This window comes from Diprion similis, chromosome 11 (genome assembly GCF_021155765.1).
Source record: "Diprion similis isolate iyDipSimi1 chromosome 11, iyDipSimi1.1, whole genome shotgun sequence".
NCBI lineage: Eukaryota > Metazoa > Arthropoda > Insecta > Hymenoptera > Diprionidae > Diprion > Diprion similis.
Genome location: NC_060115.1, coordinates 2,506,118 through 2,525,707, shown reverse-complemented (window position 1 = coordinate 2,525,707; position 19,590 = coordinate 2,506,118). Strand labels below are relative to the sequence as shown.

The following is a 19,590-nucleotide window of genomic DNA, read 5'->3' as shown; positions in this document are numbered from 1 at the left end:
TTAATAAAATTAAAAAACGACGACATACGTCTGTATAATATAAGTGTTCTCAACACCCGGCAACAGAGTCACTATTTTTCCAATTCGCTATCGTCGAGAGAGAGGCGTACACCGTCTCCCAGGGGAGGAGAAGCGACGACGCCCGCCGTCCGAGGCGAAAAGTGATGCGGCCGTCAGTCGATCCGAGAATCAGGATGAACAACGCGGCCGCAACGTATAATAAAGGAAGGTCTAAAACCTGGAAGGCAAGGTTTCCCGGGGGATTATCGTCCCTTCCGGTTCTCCTGCTGGCCGTTCTGCTCCCTCCGCGATCCTCGGGCATCGAGGTAACTTGGACGCCGGATCTCGACTGGACCAGAAAGAGCAACTGGGTCGACGGATTCGTTCCCGAGAATGGAAGCCGCGTGGTTTTCCCCGTCGAGATGCGACTCTCCGTCGGACTTCCGGCCCGAAGCATTGCCCTCGACGTCACCGGGCTTCAACTACCCCGGGACGGAGGCTTCGCCCTTCCAAAATCAGGACGACTCACGGTAAGGACTCGCTGAAAATTCGCTCGCGTCCTGGGAACTGGCATTTAACTGGAGAACGAGCTTTCGGGTTTCGCGGTCGATTTGCCTCGGCGGGCGACGAGCCTCGACATAAATAAGAGTGGAAGCCCGGGACGACGTAATTAGATTCCTAGCGAAAGCAAGCGGTGTTCATGCGGGGTGATTTGGAAGCTTCACGTCGTCCTTGGCACTTCGGTGAAGACAAACACTTGTTCTGACCCCGCGGGGAATTTTGTGGGACGCTTCTGATGCCGGGACAGAGGCTGCAGTGCTCTTGAAAAGATATTCCAATTTTCCATCTACTCATCTTTTCCCCCCAGCTTTTTTCTCCCTCTTTTTGTTTGTCTTTAGTTTTACTTTTTCACAGTCTTCTTCCTACATGGACCGATCGAACGTCCGGGCAACGTCTCACGGACCCGTCGCGTCGCGACGAGGGACGTCGAGTATATTGCCTGAACGTCCAGGTATTTCCTATAGGCACCGTCGTATTTACTGGCAATCGAAGCCCCACAGGCTCCGGTTCCCGTTGATTAATCACCGGGAATAAAACTGAGAGCATAGAAATCTTGTCGCGATTGCATGCTGCAATCTCATGCAGCTTTACGCTTTCCGCTTTCAGTGCGTCATTCTTTGTCCTAGTTTTTTTTCTTATTCATTTGTGAAAACTTTATGGCAAATTTTATGTTACATGGAATCACAATTCAAGGTTTGTTTTTTTTTTTTTTTTTTTTTTTGAAAGGTATTTTTCAACTTTGCGACAGCAAGATAGAATTTCCGACTCAATCTTGCTAGATCGACGATAGATCAGCAATCAGATGAAGCTGATTTGACCAACCATCGATTTTCTTTACCATATAATTACCACCACCGATTTCGATCGCAATTCTTCGACAGCCAGACTTGAATTCGACGACTAAAAGAAAAAAGAACCTCGCAGCAACTAATTTACATTAAATTGAAAAACTGCTTGTCAGATACCCTCTCTGCGATTATTGCCCTTAAAACGAAATCACGCAAATATTTTTAAAATTGCTGTGAAAAGAAAGTTACCTCCGTGTCGAATTGCAACGATCCTAGATAAGCGAATCTGATTCATCGGCAAAAACGGCGGAGTGGAAGACGAAAGGTCCGCTGCTCTGGGTGGATCCGAACAATTGGTCCTCGGAGAGGTCGTTGACAGCTGTTCCTCACCTCGATCGACTTCCGTGTCAGGATGACGTCGTCGTCCTGCCAGCACCAGACCGCGTCTTCAGCCTCCGAATGCCAAACGCCGAGGGCGTCAAGATCAAGGGCGTAAGGCTGAACGGTACCCTGGGAACCCTGGCACCCTGGGACTGGAGAGACGCCAAGTCCCAGGAGGAGTTCGCCGCGGGACCAGCATCCGTCGAGTGCGTATACCTGCAATTACGAATATAAGGACGAAAAGATACAGGCGAAGGAAACTTGGAGGCTGAATTCTCGGCTCCCAGGCTTTCCTCGCGGGTGAAATTATAGACGAACCTGTTCTTGCCATTATTTTGTTTGGCACGATAAAATGCTCGGCATCCGTTGAGCCACGGGAGCGATTGTAGAGCGGAAATAAAATCCCAGGCGAGTCGACGGCGGCCATATTTTTTTCATCCTCGCGCTTCAATTAATGCCGTGGAAGATAATCTGAAAAATATAATTTCATTTTTACGTTATTCTTGTCATAAATTTTTTATTGAAAATTGTAAATGCAGTTATAGTGGGTTGAAAAGTTGCACGAATTGTCCTTGCCAGCCGGAAGGATCCGGAAGACAGATGCTTTGGGAAATATGCGAGGTTGTAGAACCGAGTTGCGAGTCTATCTGCGACGCCCCCATCCGGGTAAATAGCAATTTTCTTTATCTACTCTTCTCGCTTCCGCCAAAGAACCGAATGCATGAGTTGAAACTTTTTGCGCAATTTAAAATTCTTCATGCTTTCGCTTCGATCATATGATATATATAATTACGCATGCTCACCTCTCTCTCTGGGACTCTTCACTTCATTTTCGACAGATCGAGGGTCACTGCTGCGATTTTTGCGGGGGCCGGGTTCAGGTGACGGACAGAACATCGCTGAATTTGTTGAAGAAGATGGCTGACCGAGCCTTGTCGGGATATGGCAGCAGTTTATCGTGGTACTCCCGTCTTACGTGGGACTCGCGCGGTGAGATTTTGATAGCTGGAAAAGACGGAAAATACTTGTTTAACCAAATCGACGATGCAATGGTCGTCCTCGTCAACGTTCTAAAAGGTTCAAACTTCTTTATCTTTGTTATCGATTTTCAAAATGTTGTAATAAAATTATATATAATATAATTTTCCTCACCATCATGCCCGAGTCCGTTTTCCAGAGCAGGGAATCGAGATCATCAACATCGAGTCGACAGGCTTCGCTCTGACGATGTCGAAAACCGCGACGATTCTGTTGCCGATTTTCGGGACCCTCGTCGTCATCGTCCTCGTTTTTATCGTCATCTTTCCTTACTACGGTTACCCGATACGCGAGTAAGTACATGTCTGTTCGTATAAAATATATATGTTGAAGGATTTAGATAAGGCGTATGAAAAAGTTTGCCAAAGAGACACATCGCAAGGTTTTGTCCGTTACGAGCCAGACTTTCTTTCGTTCGAATAATTTTCATCAAAGCAGCAGCATCCGTTTCAAAGAAATTCATTTCCGTTCTTCACCACGTCTTTTTTTTTTTTTATTCCGCGGAATTATATCTGTTGTAATTTTTTTTCTTTTCCTTTTTTTTTGTCGTCACTGTGATTTCTCCCGGGGTTTGTATTCCATATAAAAGAGGAAAATGTATGTATAAACATACAATGTATAGGTCTAGAGTAAAAATTTAATCACACAAGAAGAAAGAATGTATATGTATAAAAAAGCAGCCGCAAGAGAGGGAAACCGTAAAAAGTTCATGGTTTTATTGTATACGAATATTGTTGGAAGTTAATACACCGTACCAATCAATTACAAGTATCAAAAAATGACGTATAAACTCGAGAGAGTGAAACGCAGTTCAAGCGCGCATAAGATGAAGTCAAAACTCTTGAATGGCATAATTTTTTTCGATTCAACGGTCAGTCAAAAACTATTTTCCTATAAATTCTCCCAATCCCATACACAACGACCCTAAATCAGAATCCGATAATTTCTGCACCCTTGCTTGCTCTCTAACCGTTAAGTTTGAACGAGGGTCGAAGCCGTGATCACGAAGAAGTACCTTTAGGGAGAGCTGATCGTGAACGAGGCGAAAAAAAAAAAAAAGTGCCCGTGAAAAGAGTCGGAAAAGTGGAAGGAAAAACGATTAGCACTCGTCCGCCCGGTTGCTGCAAACTCCACTAATTAAACACTCGCATATAGAGGGTAGAAACTCGTCCGCAGCACGTTCGTCCGCGAAGCATAAGAAGAGAGGGTTGAAACACAGGCGCAAACACACCTGAACACCTGCAGGCAACCGGCGCACACGGATGAGCGGATATACAGGGTAGAAACGTATCTGACGGGGTTAAATAACGTGACGGGTAAGGTGGGGGTTGGAAAAAGTGACTCGGGGGTTGGGGTTGGGGGCGGCTCGGTAAGTAAATGAGAAGTCGACGGGGGGCATCGGCGAGGGGGCGCAAATGAAATGCCTTCTTCGTTCGTTTGCTCGTTCGTTCGCTCGACGTCGACGTCGACGTCGAGGACGACTCGTGCTCGGAATGGTGCAGATAAACTCGGCAGCCCTCTTCGCGTAGCACCGCGTGGTGGCAGTAAATGTGGAAAATTACGTCCTAGCCTCGGTTCGCCGGTGGTTATATACTTTTAGTATTACAACTTCGACTTTGGTTGAACCCCCCCCCCCCCCCCCCCCCCCCCCCCTTACCGGGAGCATAATTTCCTCCAGCTCATTTCTGGAAGCTGTATTTCTCTTTTTCGTGATCTTTTTTTTTTACCCTCTCTTAGTCTGCTTCCTCGCCTTTTCTTTCATTTTCGTTCTTCTTTTTACTTGATCAATTTTTCTCAGCAGTTACCACCGGGCGGAAACTGAAGGGGATTTGTTTTATTTCACCGATTCGCTTCGGCCGCGGGAAAAGTTTAATAAGCTTATAATTTATCCTCACGTTCAGGTATCCTGAGAAATTATATAATTATTGTTATACCCGAATGATCACCTTTCGTTTGTTCCATTGAAAATGAGGAAAAGATGAGAAAAAAAAAGTTTTTACAATCGGGGTAGCAAAACTTCGAATCTATGAAAAAATCGCTCATCGTATTAAAAATTATGACAATTATAACTTTAAGATTGTCTGAAATTCGGTTAATCAGCCAAACATTCTTATACAAACTTGTAAATTCAAGTTTACTCATATCGGCATCGTTCAAGTTTACGAAATAACGATTTTTTCAACGTTCAGTTTACTTTAACGTTACTAACATCAACAGCGTGAATATCTTCAAACTTTCAATACGAGTCCAAGCACTATATAGCAAAAAAAAAAAAAGGAAAGAGATAAAAATCGATAACCGTTTCAGGATCGCAGAGTACAGTTGGAGCGCGATGCGTGTTCATTTGGCGAAAAACGAGGACGATACAGCGGCGTCAGGAAGCGGAACAAACCCGGAATTGAATCTTCGGCCGTTCAGGTTCGCCCGTTTCAGGAACACAACCGAATCGAACGTGGAATTGTCTGGAGCCGCGAGAGAAGTCATCGCCGATGACGAAGAGGAATACGCCGAGGAGGAGACGGGAATCGGTAGTAGATTCGCGAACCCGCTGTACCAATCCGGAAAAAAACAAACCGCGGCTTCGCTGGAGGTTCGGAGTTTCGCGGCGCTGCAGAAGACCCAAGACGCGGAGGATCTCATCCCTGCGGATGACGAAGTAGACCTCACGCTCGACCCTTAGGGTTTGGAAGGAAATGGAAACGAACAAGCGTCGCTTAATTTTTGCTTACGCGTCAAGTGATTTGCTTCGAAAAACTGCTGGGACTTGTTTCTGTTTGAAAGAGTAAAAAAAAAAAAGAATTGAAACTGATTTTAAAATACTTTTCTGTACTTGCAATTTTGACTTGTTCTTAGTTTTTCGATTATAAATTGCGCTGATTAAAATAATTACTGTATAAAATGAATATCAAACTTCTGCTTCGTTTTGGTTATACAAATTTCATGAAAATTTCTCCACCATTTTGTTATGTTGAGAATTCATGTTTCAATTAGTTTTACAGCTTCTCTTAGGGTAACACGACACCCGTGTTATAAGATACGAGGTCTGCGGGGTTCTGTTGTGTTTAGTAAATAAATTTGAAACACAAGATGAGGTAGATGGGTATAACGTTATACCAAAGTACCTAATTTGTATTTCGTACACATTAAATGTGCCTCACACAGCATGATATTCGGTTGCGCATTATATAACTAAAAATTTATTATAGAAAGCAGTATTCATCGCACAGGCAGAAATATCTGTAATTAAATTTATTTTTTTTTTTGTTTTTTTTCTCAATAACGTGTTAATTGATCTCTCAACAATTCACTCAAGAGTTCCGAGTTTCATCCGTTACTGATTTTGCCGATATGAATTATCCTCAAAAACTTGTCGATCGTTATTAAATACCCGAATTACTACGTACCATTAAAATTAACGCTAATCAAATTCAATTTGTCTCTTTAATGCGACAATAATGTGACAGCGCAACATTTTTCACCCCGAACAATTCAATTGTACGGCATTGCGGAAAATCTGAATTCCGAGAGGGTTTAATCCGGCTGTAAAGAGGGGAAAATCGAGGATTAGATAACGAAACGACCTCGATAAATGGGGAAAACTATTACAAGCGTCGGATAAGTTTGTCAATTTTAGCGTGTGCAATGTGTAGGTATATCGGTTAGCATTTTGTTGGAAAACAGGATATTGAATCTGGTGAGAAACGATCGCATGCAGAGCGCTGCGCTGGTTGTAAAATCGAATTAAGGGGTATCCGCACACAGCTGTGCGTTTAAATCGTGTAAATCGTGGAAAAGGAAATGCGTGTGAGAAAATACCTTCGGATATGCTATTATATAGTAACATACTAAACTGCAGGCGACAAACAATTAGAAAGCTGGTCGTACGGCAGGTGCTTTCTGTAGAAATTGAAATGAATTACCATTCGAGTTATATAGGAAGCTGAGCCGAAGCACCCGGAACGGGTTAATTAATAAGCCGAACTTCCTGCGCCAAAGTTAATAGTATATTGCGCTGTGCCTTATTCGCCGTATTCAAAGACATTAAACTCTTGAACGAATAATTTGTAATATATGAAAAGTTTCAGAATTGTATTTAATTCCTAAAAGAGAAGCGATAGAATGGTATTTTAAAATTGTTCGTTATCACGATTAATTAACTTCATGGATAATCGGCAGACTATTTTCACTCGAGCGTATATCCTTACGCAAGGTAATTCGTGAAATATAATACCGTCTGATTATTGCCTGCTAAAAAAAATTTTAAACAATTTTTATAATACGCAATTCGTATAATTTGCACAGGTGTAAAAAGCAGGCAGCGTTGCCTGTCGGTCAGTCAGTCGGTTTCGATCGATGGGTAAATCTAAAATAAACATACATCACTGTACGAGTGTTCGATAAATGATCGTAAAATTCAGAACAAAAGATATGTATGATCTGTATATTGTTTACATATATTATATATATATTATTTTTTTTTGTTTCTCCTTAAATCCACATGACACGCTTTTTCTAATATTTATTAAAAATATCATCGAGCGTCCAAATATATCAGGAATATAATATAATATAATATACAAATTATACGCAATGAAATTTATCATAGCATCCGCACGCAGCGTGGATTATAATTTATAACCGTACTTATTCTTACCAACCGCATCTATAATACCAGCGTGTTTAATTGACCAGTAGAGTTATACAACACGTCAATTGTACCCATGATTCTTAGACATATGCATCAATTTCTGAAAGAATATGCATATGTGGATTTTATATCTATATATAAAATATGACTCACGTGTGTATGTTATATATTTTATCGTGAATATACATAGATATATATGTATGTATATAATATATATATATACTTTTTCACGTATATTATACGCATATATTAATATATAGAATATTAAATTCTCTTCGGCAATACAATATTACATTAACAAACGTCATATATATATATATATATATATATATTTCATCATATAACTGTAACTTTCAATATAAATAAATCACTGTACAACGTGACAACGCGATATTTTTTTATTTTATTTTTTTTCTTCTTCTTCAAAACTATCCTCGCAAATAAAATAACATGTGTATCCTTATATATGAGAAATATCGTTTAATTATAGATATATTATCTCGTAGTAGGACCGTTCAACCTGTATACATTTAAAATTAGCGTATACACACACGTCTATACGTATGTATGTATCTATAATGTAAATCTGTAGCACATGTTTAGAATGTTCCAAGTCTAATTTAAAATTTTTATAGGATTGCGGTAATATCATAATACATAACATGCGGGAAACCGCGGGCTAAATTTGTAATCAGATTAAAAAATCAAAGCACCATTTTGATTTCAACGATTTAAAGGAATGTCGTTTAATTTGGGAATATTTTATCATTTACCGTAAAGTAGATTTGAACATCGCGAGCGGTGTGAGAAATGCAGAGAAAAAAAAATTTCAGATTTTCATACCCCTTTTTTTTTTACGCAAGACTAGACATCTCTTCTTTTTCCCTGACTTTTTGAAATATATATATCTAAGCAAAAATATATGAAAATCTTTTCAAGAATACAAATGAAATAATGAAATAAACGTAATTAGAATTAAAACCCACAACATAGATTAAAGATCGAACCATTTCGAATATTTCAAAGTCCACTATAATTTTAAACCATCCCTCCTTCCATACGCACAAAGACAAAAACAGTATAAATAAAGCTCACTCAATTGATGATTAACAATTCAAATTCTTATCCCAAAGTGATAAGATACAATTTTAAAATTAGATTGTTTTCTTCTTTCTACTTAATCTACGCAAAACGTGTCAAAAGTTCAATTTTTATTATATTATCAAAAATATCGACGTGTTTCTAGTATGTAATGGAGTACTTTCATTTAAACATTGTTTATTAAAAATAAAAAGTCCTGCATGCATCGACCAGACTCTAGTTTCTTTCTTTTTACAATAATACATACTGCCCGCGAGATGTCTTTTGAACCTTTGATATATTATAGTATTTCAATTTAAGCACAAGGTATACAACGCGAATTCGTCTATTTCTATACTAAACAATACTAAATGTCTCTTCCAACTTTTTTTTTTTTTTTTTTTCTTGTTAAATTGTAATAATTACTTAGTTCCGGAAACTGTAAAAAACGAATAAACAGTTGTAATAGTAATAGTTTCCTTAATATAATATTAAAATAATAAAAGTGCCGACGAAAAAGTGAATGAAGAACGCTATCCGATATTCAGGATCCATCATTGTGGCACGAGTGGTAGCGTTTCACCCAAGGTAACCTTCCTATCCGCACTCAATTTCAGTATACAACGAACCGGGCTACCGAATTCATAAAATACAAAATTATGTCTCAAGGTTTCGATATTTCAATAATACGCACATGGTAAGCTGCAGGGATGAGGAAAATCGGAACGTAAGTTTGCGGAATTAGTAAATAAATACACATATATATACATATATATATACATATGCATGTAACATTTTTCTGTGGAATTCATTGGTGTCACCCGTTGGAAGAACAGATATGTGTTTCATAAATACTTGACGAAATTTTAACGCCTGTATACATGACGCGGTTAAAATGGGCAAATATCTGGCGTATGGTCGTGGGAGCAAGCACACACACGTCGTGCAAATACGAAAGCGCACGTGTCATCAGTAATTTTATACTAGAGGATGTTAACGCGCATTACAAACCGATTTTCAAGTAAAATTTAGGTATGTACATTTACCGCCGCACACACTCTCGCTCTATTATTAAAGTTGAAAATGGTAGTTTGCATAATGCCCCTCATCTCGATATTTCATTTTTTTTTTTGTATAATATAAACTATTCGATTGCCATGAAAAACAGTCATCGATTCATGGAAGTTAATTATTCTAAGTGTATTTTCACCCCCGTTTTATATCTATATATTCGCTTGTTTCTTTTAAAAATTATTCGATACTAGATACTCGATAGATTTTCTCAAAAATTTACCTCAAACTCGCACCATTTCTATTTTATCTGATTCTTCTTTCGCTCGGAATATATATATATATATCACTCAACATTGTAAAAATATAACACACACGATACTTACATTATGTACTAATAATTCGTCAGTCGTACATCTAACGCCGAATGTATAATATGCATAGTGTAATATAGTTATTTTTCAATTATGTATACTTATAGTAATAACATATAATAACGTGGAATAATTCGCAGCTGTAACTTTGTTTTGCGCTACGATTTCTTGATGTTGTCTTTCGTTTTTTGTTTATTTTTTTATTTTATTTTTTTTTGTACTTTCAATGCGATCTTCGAGTGCCCGGCTAGCTATCTATTATATATAATTATACCTTAGGCAACTACTATTACCTTGTACGATTGATTGAATTTGTCAATTATTCGATAACTTTCCCGGCCCTAAAATATTCTCTATTATTATATTATAAAATGCTCGAACGTGCATTATATATAAAAATATTAATCAGGCACTGTTAATTGGTCGATTTACGATAAATCGCATCTACCGCGACGCGATAACGAACGTAATTATACATTGTATAATTGATAAACTATTTTCACCTAAATTCAAACCCCGAACATGAGAAGAGAAAAAAATTCTATATTAAAATTTTTATCTCAGGAAGCCCTCATAGGGTTTTGTAAGTCACGATTGTTATTTTATAATCATATCTTTGATACGCGTTACTGCGACACAGAAAAAAAAAAGTCTAAAAGACTAAACTGTTGTACCCTCAGCGATATTCCGGTACGAGGAAAACATTTTGGCGAAAATTCTTTGCTTATAACGTATAATTTAAATAATCTGAACGACATAGTCGTCTTCTTATTGTCACACCAAAGGTGCGTGGACAATTATACTTCTAGGAAGTACGTAGCATCGCCTGAAGTCGCTGCAGCTCCCTCAGCAACTCGCGATTAGTTCCTTCTAGCGTCGTTAGCCGATCTTTATAGCTCGTATTCTCCTGAGCCAACATCATGACACGTCTCTCAAGTCCATCCATGTATTCCTTTTTCTTTCTTCGTGACTCTTGCGCCGATATCTTCAACAGATTAACAAACAAAACGATTTTTCCCAGATTATTATCCACGTAATATTTTATCTTTCTCTCTTTTCAACAGAGTACGATAAATATCTGATAATTACACGGCTCTCTTTTTCTCTCTCACTCTTAGCAAAGGTAATAAAACTACTAGAGAATATAAATAAATCTCCATTCACCGCTAGCTCCAAGTCTTAAAGTTAGCGAATAAAGTCGTAGGGAACGTACTTAGATCTGGCGATCATTAATACCCAATCAATGTTCATATCAGCCAATGCGGTAAGTATTTACGATCATAGATGATTAGAAAGCCAAGCCGCGATTGCTATCAGACTCAAGACAAACCACGTATGTGCATTCGCGACCGATACACCGAAACATAAAGCAAGTGTAGACATTAAAATTTTACTAATAAAATCTGATAAAAACTGATTATGAAATACATTACACAGCCAGGTTTCTGGTTCGAGTTTGATCTATATACACTAACAATAAGACTTCCAAGATTTCACGTATCTATTTTCCAAGTGGCAATACGCCCTGAACATGACAAATTTGAAAAATCGTATTAAGAAAAGGAAACAACAAAACACCATTTTTCAATTTTCGTCCATTTCATTCACCTTGTTTTTAATTTTCCTGCGTACTTTCTTCAGTGATTTTTCCTCCTGCTTCGTGAGCGGGAGTTTCGTTGGCACAGGGTAACCCTCGGCTATCAGAGTCCGCTTTTCCTCGTCCGTCAAAGTTAGAATACCCGTCGAACCTTTCTGCAAATGTGAAAATCAAGTGTTGAAAAGCCACCCATTGTCAGAGGAAAAAAAGAGCCGAGAAAAAGTGGAGAAATATCGACTTCAAAGAAAAACTTTCTGTCGTTTCTCGTTATTGAAGAAAAATAAATTGAAAGGAAACACTAGGCGTGCCTTATTATACATAAAATTTCCTGTTTTTACCGGCTGGCATGAAATCAGCGGTGTGTGAATTGGCTGTCTGGTAACGTGACCGTGAAGATGATGTCCAGCTACGCCCCTGTTTCCCAGTGAATTCGAAACCCCGTTGAACCGTGGATTCAAGGGTCCTCGAAGACTTTCGGAGACTCTTCGTTCCGGTGAACAGTAGGCAGATACTGCGCCTTCGCTGTCGGAACTCGCGCTGCTCGGCGGTGTCGGAGGAAGTCCCTGCCTCCCGCTGCCACTTCCGTTTCCGGCGACGCCACCCCCGCCTCCAATCGACATGCCAATCGAGCTAGAACTCGAACTCGCGGTCGCCGGTTCACCGTTCGACTCGTCCAATTCTGTACTCTGAATTGTCAGAGACAAAAAAAAAGTATAAGAAATGAAATATCGAACGAGATCTAAGGATTAGCTAAGCAGAGTTTTCACAACATGCGGCTGTTAGTTCGTATTGATAGCGTTGAAAATATGTGCAAAAATTTTTATCAATTAGAATCACTTGTGACAATTAGATCACAATTTCGACGATTATCGTCATCCTGATCTCCACTCGGCTTTGATTTTGGCTAATTTTCGTTCCAATTTCACCAAACCGCAAAGATCAAATCAAGAAGACAGTAAGTGCATCGGAAGGTATTTGGTACCTGGTAATACTCCGCCTCGTCATCCTCGCTGTCACTGGTCGTGTAAGGAACGGAGGATCGTTCGAATTCGATGTGGTAATTAGGAGCGATGGCGACGGTTTCAATCGTGCCTCGAGCAGACAGGGATTCAGGGCTAAACGGCTCCTCCTTGATCTGCACGGTAACGGTGGTCGGTGTTTCATTCGCAGCGTGGAGCGACGGGGAGGCCGACGGGGATGGCGAGGGTGACTCGGCACCCGCTCCTCGTCCAGATGCTCGATTCAGCGAGATCGCCGGGAAGCACTCCTCCTCCATGTCTGCCCAATTAATATTAAACAATTTATTAACGATTAAAATATAAAATTAAACAATTAATCACTCAAAGTATCGAATCGACACGTATTATACATGGGAATGAAATTGCAACACAGAATTTGTCCGGCATTTCGGTCCTCTGAGATTATATGTATATGTATACATTAGGGTCGCGCAAAAAAACAGACTTTTCTTTTTTTTTTTGAGTCTTGCGTGACATAATGTTAGTTTTTGATGTTTTAAGAGCCCACTCCAAAGGACAGTTCGAAAAAATATTTTTAAGAGGTCGCTCCAAATTTCTTAAAATGTCAAAAATCGTCAAAAAATTAAATTAAAAAAATTATATTTTCAGTATTTTGTTTGATTTTTAATTCATGTCGTGGTGTATTCTTATAGATTCTTTCTTACTAAACTAAAGAAAAAAAATGTATGAAATTTTAATATGAATATTAAAAGGTCGCTCGAAAAGATCTATAGAAATGCACCAAAAAATTGAAAAAAAATTACGAGCGGCCTTTCAAAATTCAAATTTTGAACTGAAACTTTCGGAAACTTATTTTTTTTGTCTGTAAAATTATACCGTAACGAGAAAGAAAATTTAAAAAAAAAATCGATTTTTGACGATTTCTGACGTTTTAAAAGATGTGGAGCGACCTCTTAAAAATTTTTTTTTTGAACTGTCCTTTGGAGTGGGTTCTTAAAACATCAGAAACTAACATTTTGTCACACGAGACTCAAAAAAAAAAAAAAAAAAAAAAAAATAGTCGGTTTTTTTGCACCACCCTAATATACATATATATTAGACTGTATCGAAATTCCTTCTCGACAGAAAAAAAAAAAAAAAAAAAAAAAAAAAAAAAAAAAAAAAAAAAAACTAACTATAGAAATACTCTCGGCATACCATCTATCCTGTTCCTGAGAACGAGGACCTGGTGCCCGTTGAAGAGTGTCGTGGATTCGGGGTTTTTTCCCTCCCTCGGAGCGTCGGGACTGTCGTTGCCGGGTATCGCCGGACTCGACGGAGGGCTGGAGGCTAGGAGGCTGTAGCTGTGCTCGGATTTTATCGGTCTCGGACCTCCAAGGGCCGCGTCCGTCATCAGACGATCCCTCAGGACTACGCCGGGTTCCAACTTATCCCTCGACGCGCAGGAGGCGCTGCTCCATTCCTCGTCCCGCATCGACATCGGGACGTCGTGTCCCATCGCCTGGAACAATTTAGGATTTTTTTTGTTTGTTTGTTTGTTTTTGTTTTTTTCTTGTTTGTTTTTTTGTTCCAAGTTCTGGAATTAATTTGTACATAAATCGCGTTAAACCAGTTTGCATAAAATTTTTTTTCTTGTTTTATTTCTTCGATCATCGTATCCCCTGTAATTAAAAGATCGTTTATCTGTATCCGTGCCGCCTGCAGCTGTTTCATTTTTTTAGTTAGGATGCATTAAACGTGAGTATATAATGACGATGAACCAGAGATTGAGATGGAGAGGGAAAAAAAAAAAAACATACTGAAATTCAAACGTAATAAATAATTATTTACGTAGGTAATTTTCAGCTTCACTCAATCAATGAAACAGTTCTGTGTAATAGGTAACAGTTAATCTTTTACAGCGATAACGATATTTAAATAATTTTATGCGACGCACAGAGGGAAACGAAGAGAAAAAGAAATACTAAAACAATTCTTATGTATTCAACAGGTTTCTGGAAAGTCTTACTACGAGTGTTTCGTCTATTAATTCGTCGTTCATTAAACGGGGTGGGGGGGGGGGGGGGGGGGGGGGGGGGCACAACAACTTTGAAGTACAAGAATTTCAGTGAAAAAATTCCGATTCTTCTTATTCAAAAAATTCTTATGAAAATATGAATTAAGTCTCACGAAAAAATCAAAGGAAAGTCAAAATATATGGTATTTTTCGTCTCTGTTAATTTTCCCGCCAATGAGCTACCAATATTTTCGACCAATTATATAGATTCGAGTTGAAATAAAAAGGTTCGGTCAACATTACATCACTTACGTACGTAAACGTACGCAAATATAAAAAATCTCCTCTCCATGTTCAAGAGCTAATTGAATGAAACGTGGATCAGGTAAAGAAATACGCTGCCAAGTGGAATAACGAGAAACGTCGAGGTAAAGTAATAATAAACAATAAATAAGAAAGCAAAAAAAGAAAGAAAAAAAAAGAAGGAATAAAAAAACAAACGACAACAATAATAAAAAAAAATAAAAATAAAAAAGGTAAGAAATAAAATTAGAATTAAAGACGTCGCCTAATAAATGGCTAAATAAAAAGCGCAAAAATTAATTCTGCCACACGGTTATAGGTATATGTATATGTATATGCATAATGTGTAAACGAGCCGTGCATTTGGTATACGGGGAGCGGTTATTTATATATATAACCACAGCAGCGGGGGAAAGGGAACCGCGCGATGCGGTCAAGTTGAAGGTCGGGCAGTCCCCCCGGGACAGACGGGATAACCGCGTTGGGCCCCGACAACCGATGAGGAGGGGGGGGGGGGGGGGGGGGGGGCGAGAGGTGGAAGATGAGGAGAAGGAGGAGAAGGAGGAAAAAGAGTGAATTACACATCGCGAAAGGCGGCAATGCGGAACTTGTGCCATCCAAGGTTACGCTATAGGTTCCGAGTCCTCACCGCCCCCTTAATTCCGGCCCTCGACAAATTGCATTAACGTTGCCTGCCTGCCACCTTTCCCACTACCGATATTAGTCCTGAGGAGAATCGCGTCGTAGGCGTATAGATAGACGAAAAAGAGAAAGAAAACCACGAGATAAGAAATAAGACTGGAAGAGTCTGCAGTGGAAAAAAACGACGAAAATATAACTGGAGAGAAATAACAGGTATCATCTGCAGCGATTATTATTATTATTATTATTGTTGTTGTTGTTGTTGTTATTATTGTTATTTATTATTAGAGATAGTCCCAATGTCTATTCAACCGCACGTGCAGCTGATGATGATGATTCATTGGCGAGGTGGATTACAATTATTATGATACTAAACATCTTTGAATCGAGTAAAATTTCACTGTACAAGGTACTATTTTTATATTTATTTTCATTTCAATTTAACAATACATTTCGCCCACTTAAGTATGCAATATACATTTATGGATTTGACGGATTATTTTGAATTTGAAAATTTCGACGAAAACAGTTAGAAATAACCTTATTCAATGAGATTCACTCCTTACTGACTTTAGTTTGTTTAAATGAATGGTTGTGAAACACGTTATATTATAAATACTTCCTTTCCCTATGCATACATACATACATATGATATATGTATATTAATCAGCAATAAAGATTCTAACTCGACACTTCCGGCCGTATTTGAACTCGACCTAAGACGACTGAAAAAAGATTAAATACTTGAAGAAAAAACAACAACATCGACGATGATCGCAGTGTTTGCATAAAATATTATTAATTATTATACGTTGTTACACCACACCACACGCATCGTATAGGTATAGATTTGCAATAACTGAGTATATTATAATCGCAATGTGCACCGTTAAACTGATTTCATTCGTACTTATATCTATCTATAACGGGTGAACGCGCGATATATGTATATATTCGCTAGCTAAGGGATATATAATACCTGTTGCTTGTACAGACATGACACGCTATTTCGTCGTTGAATGCAAGTTTTTTTTTTTTTTTTTTTTTTCCCCTCACACCTCAGAATTGCTGCCTACTAAACACATTATTCGTATGTATGCTACTCATCGTTGTAACAAAGAAAAAAAAAAATACATCCGATGGATCAGAAAAAACAAAGTTTTTTTCGACCGTAATACAGAAAAAAAAAAAAAAAAAAAATCACCAGGCATGCAATTTTATTTAATCATCTGCACTCGCTTGGGTTGTTGTTTTTTTTTTCTTCTTCTTTTCTTTTTTCTCTCTAGATAAAATAATTAGGTTTTTACCGATGATGAAACAAAACTGATCTATTAATAAAACGATAACTTTCGTTTTCGACAAAATTTCCAAAAGTCGCTAAATTTCCCTGCACAATTGTAAAGAAAAAAAAAAAAAAAAAAAAATGCAAGGGGGGAGAAAGGGGGGATACACCGCGATCAAATTTTTATATTATACCCACTGATAAATATATCGATACAATAATAATCCCTGTACGATATATGTATTACCTATCATATAGGTATATGAATGTCCTACACGTGTGATAAAATATACACACATATAGACGTAAAAGCAAATGGAAATGTTATTTTATGAATAAAAAAACGAACAAACAAAAAAAAAAAAATAATAATAATAATAATTAACGCTCGTGAATTAGGAAAAATTAAATAAAGAAAAGATCGTTTTGCAGACGCTATATGCAGGTACGTGTACATAATATAACTTAGCTGGGATTACTGCGCTGTACGCCCAGGAACACCCGAGAGATAATATCGTGCGTCTACAGTTAGCAAGTAAGTATTACTATACATATACCTCCAGCCTGTATAACGGCCTTATTGGTAATAAATATAACAATTTACAGGTGCAGTATCGAGGACTGTTATAATCGCGCGATAAGCGCGACTTGTAGTCGAACGTCCGGCATAATGCTCAATGTGTATAGAGGCAAACGACATGAATACTATACATACTATGATACCAATACCTTCGAAATCCGTGCGAAGTTATAACTACTCTCTTACCCGATAGTACAAGCGTGTGTGTTTTGTAACGCCGCGCCGGGGTGCTGGTCGTTATTGATAAGACGCCTGCATAACGAATACATATAATAACACAACTCGAGTGGCTCGTCGGTGTTACAGAATCATCGCCGAAACGTGAGTCAGAAATGATTATTTTGTCTAAAAGAATCCGATGAACTGACTTCATAGTTATATGCGATGTAACTGAGAACATATTTATATCCATAAGTTATGTTTAAGTATAATTTAAGTAACATATTGTTAAAGGAATAACAACGCAGTATGATACAGGGTAAAGAGTCAAGAGAGAGAAAACGGAAATTGCACAGTCAGCAATGTGTAAAAATCTAATCGCAAAATTCACATAACATCGATCAAACTTTAATAAAAGTTATATAGCTAACATGCTGTGAAATGCGTTAAAACGCGTATCTTTAAAATTTTCAAACGTCCATACGTGAAAGAAAATTTTTGTATATCATATATATTTATCGTTAAATATTAATATGATAAATAATTTATCGTCATCGTGAAAACGATTAGAAAATCAAAAGTGTATAACGTCGAAAGAATTAATATGAAAAAGGTAAAATAATGTGTATTTTTATAATAGGCGCGAATTAGTAACGTTAATGAAAACGCGCAAGGATGCGGAAAAATGCCTTCGCGAATAACATTCGCAATGTAACTAATAGTAGTAGGTATATGAGGTATTTATAATGGTTATGAACATCTCGACAATGCGGTCTGCGGTCTCCACACAGATACATGAATTATGGGCATGTATAGCGTGGACACAGGTGCATGGGCAGACGTGTGATGAGGGACACGATCCCATGGCAGCTTATTTTTTCCGCTCAAAATGAGGCGAATAATACAAAATACACTTGACTACTCGCTCGTCGCCTCATTTCAACACCCCGACGATCATAACTGTCGTGATGATCAGGTTTTTTACCGGCGTGGCACATGTCGTAAAGATACTTAAGAAAAATCGTAAATCCTGCAGGTAAAGAAACAAGAGAGAGAGAGAGAGAGAGAGAGAGAGAGAGAGAGAGAGAGAGAAACAGGTAAGAGAATAAAGAAAGATTAAAGCAATAGATACGGTAATTAATTTTGAATAATAATAATTATTAAGAGCAATAATCGTGGTAAATAAAAATAAAATTTTCATTCCTTAGGAGAAATTTTGAAAGGTTAATTTCGAACGAATTTATTTCTTTCCATATCCGTCGATAATTGATATGCATTATATTCATTATAATTTTTAAATGCTGAATCGATCTGAATTTATATATAGTTTATAAAACGTTCGTTGCAATTTTTCTTTTTCTACTCTTCTTTTCATTATTTACTTCTTCTGATCGTTGATTCTTGTATTACAACACTTGACATGTATAACGTCAAGTGATCGCCGTTGATATAATTAGTATTTATCGCATTATAAAAATAATATATAAATTCAATGGCTGAGTGAATGGTAATCGTTTTATTTCTCGAGCTGGTGCAAAAGGCAGGATATATTCTTCGCTTTTCGTACATAAATGTGTGTTTGCAATGGGTTTACCCAGAAGGAATGATATCAGGTATACCATTCCATGAATAAAATTATTTTTCACCCCTTCTTCTTCTTCTTCTTTTCTTCTTATTCTTCCCAATCTTATCTCCCTCTCCCTCTCCCTCTCTCTCTGTGTCGGAAGAGTACACCTGACATTATCGCTTCTGGGCAAACCCATTGAAAATACACATTTAATATATGGAAGACTTAAAGTACACAGACCGCCTTTTACACCAGCTCGACAAATAAAACGCGGATCCGAACGGTTTCGAATGAACGAAGAAGAAAATTATAACAACACAAAGTGAGAAACAATAGTGAAGAATGAGGGCGAAGGTGTGTACATAATAATACCAAAGAACGTATATTGCGGGTATAACGATTGTAACAATCGACAAGAATCACGAACGAGATAAAAAAAAATGGCAGTCAAAAGAGCGACTGGAATTCAGGAAAGAGTAAGAAAAATAAACGATTCGCTTACCGTCTCGGCGAGGTAAGACTCCCAGAGTTCCCTCAGATCGCTCGATCCAACATCGTCGAACTCCATAATATTATCTTCCTGTGTTCTCCCCAGTTTTTCGA

The 19,590-nt window shown here is 38.1% G+C and overlaps 2 protein-coding genes across 3 annotated transcripts; one reads left to right on the top strand and one right to left on the bottom strand.

Moving 5' to 3' along the window:
- Window positions 1–109: 109 nt before the first annotated feature.
- LOC124412560 lies at window positions 110–7,202 on the top strand. Its single transcript, XM_046892536.1, has 6 exons — window positions 110–530; window positions 1,626–1,936; window positions 2,270–2,396; window positions 2,570–2,807; window positions 2,908–3,061; window positions 5,076–7,202. The coding sequence occupies exons 1-6, from the start codon at window positions 165–167 to the stop codon at window positions 5,446–5,448; spliced, it is 1,569 nt and encodes a 522-aa protein (XP_046748492.1). The 5' UTR covers window positions 110–164; the 3' UTR covers window positions 5,449–7,202.
- A 2,137-nt stretch (window positions 7,203–9,339) lies between these two features.
- Window positions 9,340–19,590, bottom strand: LOC124412561 (cyclic AMP response element-binding protein A-like). Of its 2 annotated transcripts, none has more exons than XM_046892537.1 (6): window positions 19,490–19,590; window positions 13,656–13,959; window positions 12,461–12,756; window positions 11,817–12,164; window positions 11,490–11,633; window positions 9,340–10,866 (listed from the first exon to the last, which is right to left on the bottom strand). In XM_046892537.1, the coding sequence occupies exons 1-6, from the start codon at window positions 19,553–19,555 to the stop codon at window positions 10,687–10,689; spliced, it is 1,338 nt and encodes a 445-aa protein (XP_046748493.1). In that variant the 5' UTR covers window positions 19,556–19,590; the 3' UTR covers window positions 9,340–10,686. The 2 variants fall into 2 exon arrangements, with proteins under 2 accessions (XP_046748493.1, XP_046748494.1); XM_046892538.1 differs by having other exon boundaries at window positions 12,476–12,756; window positions 19,490–19,569.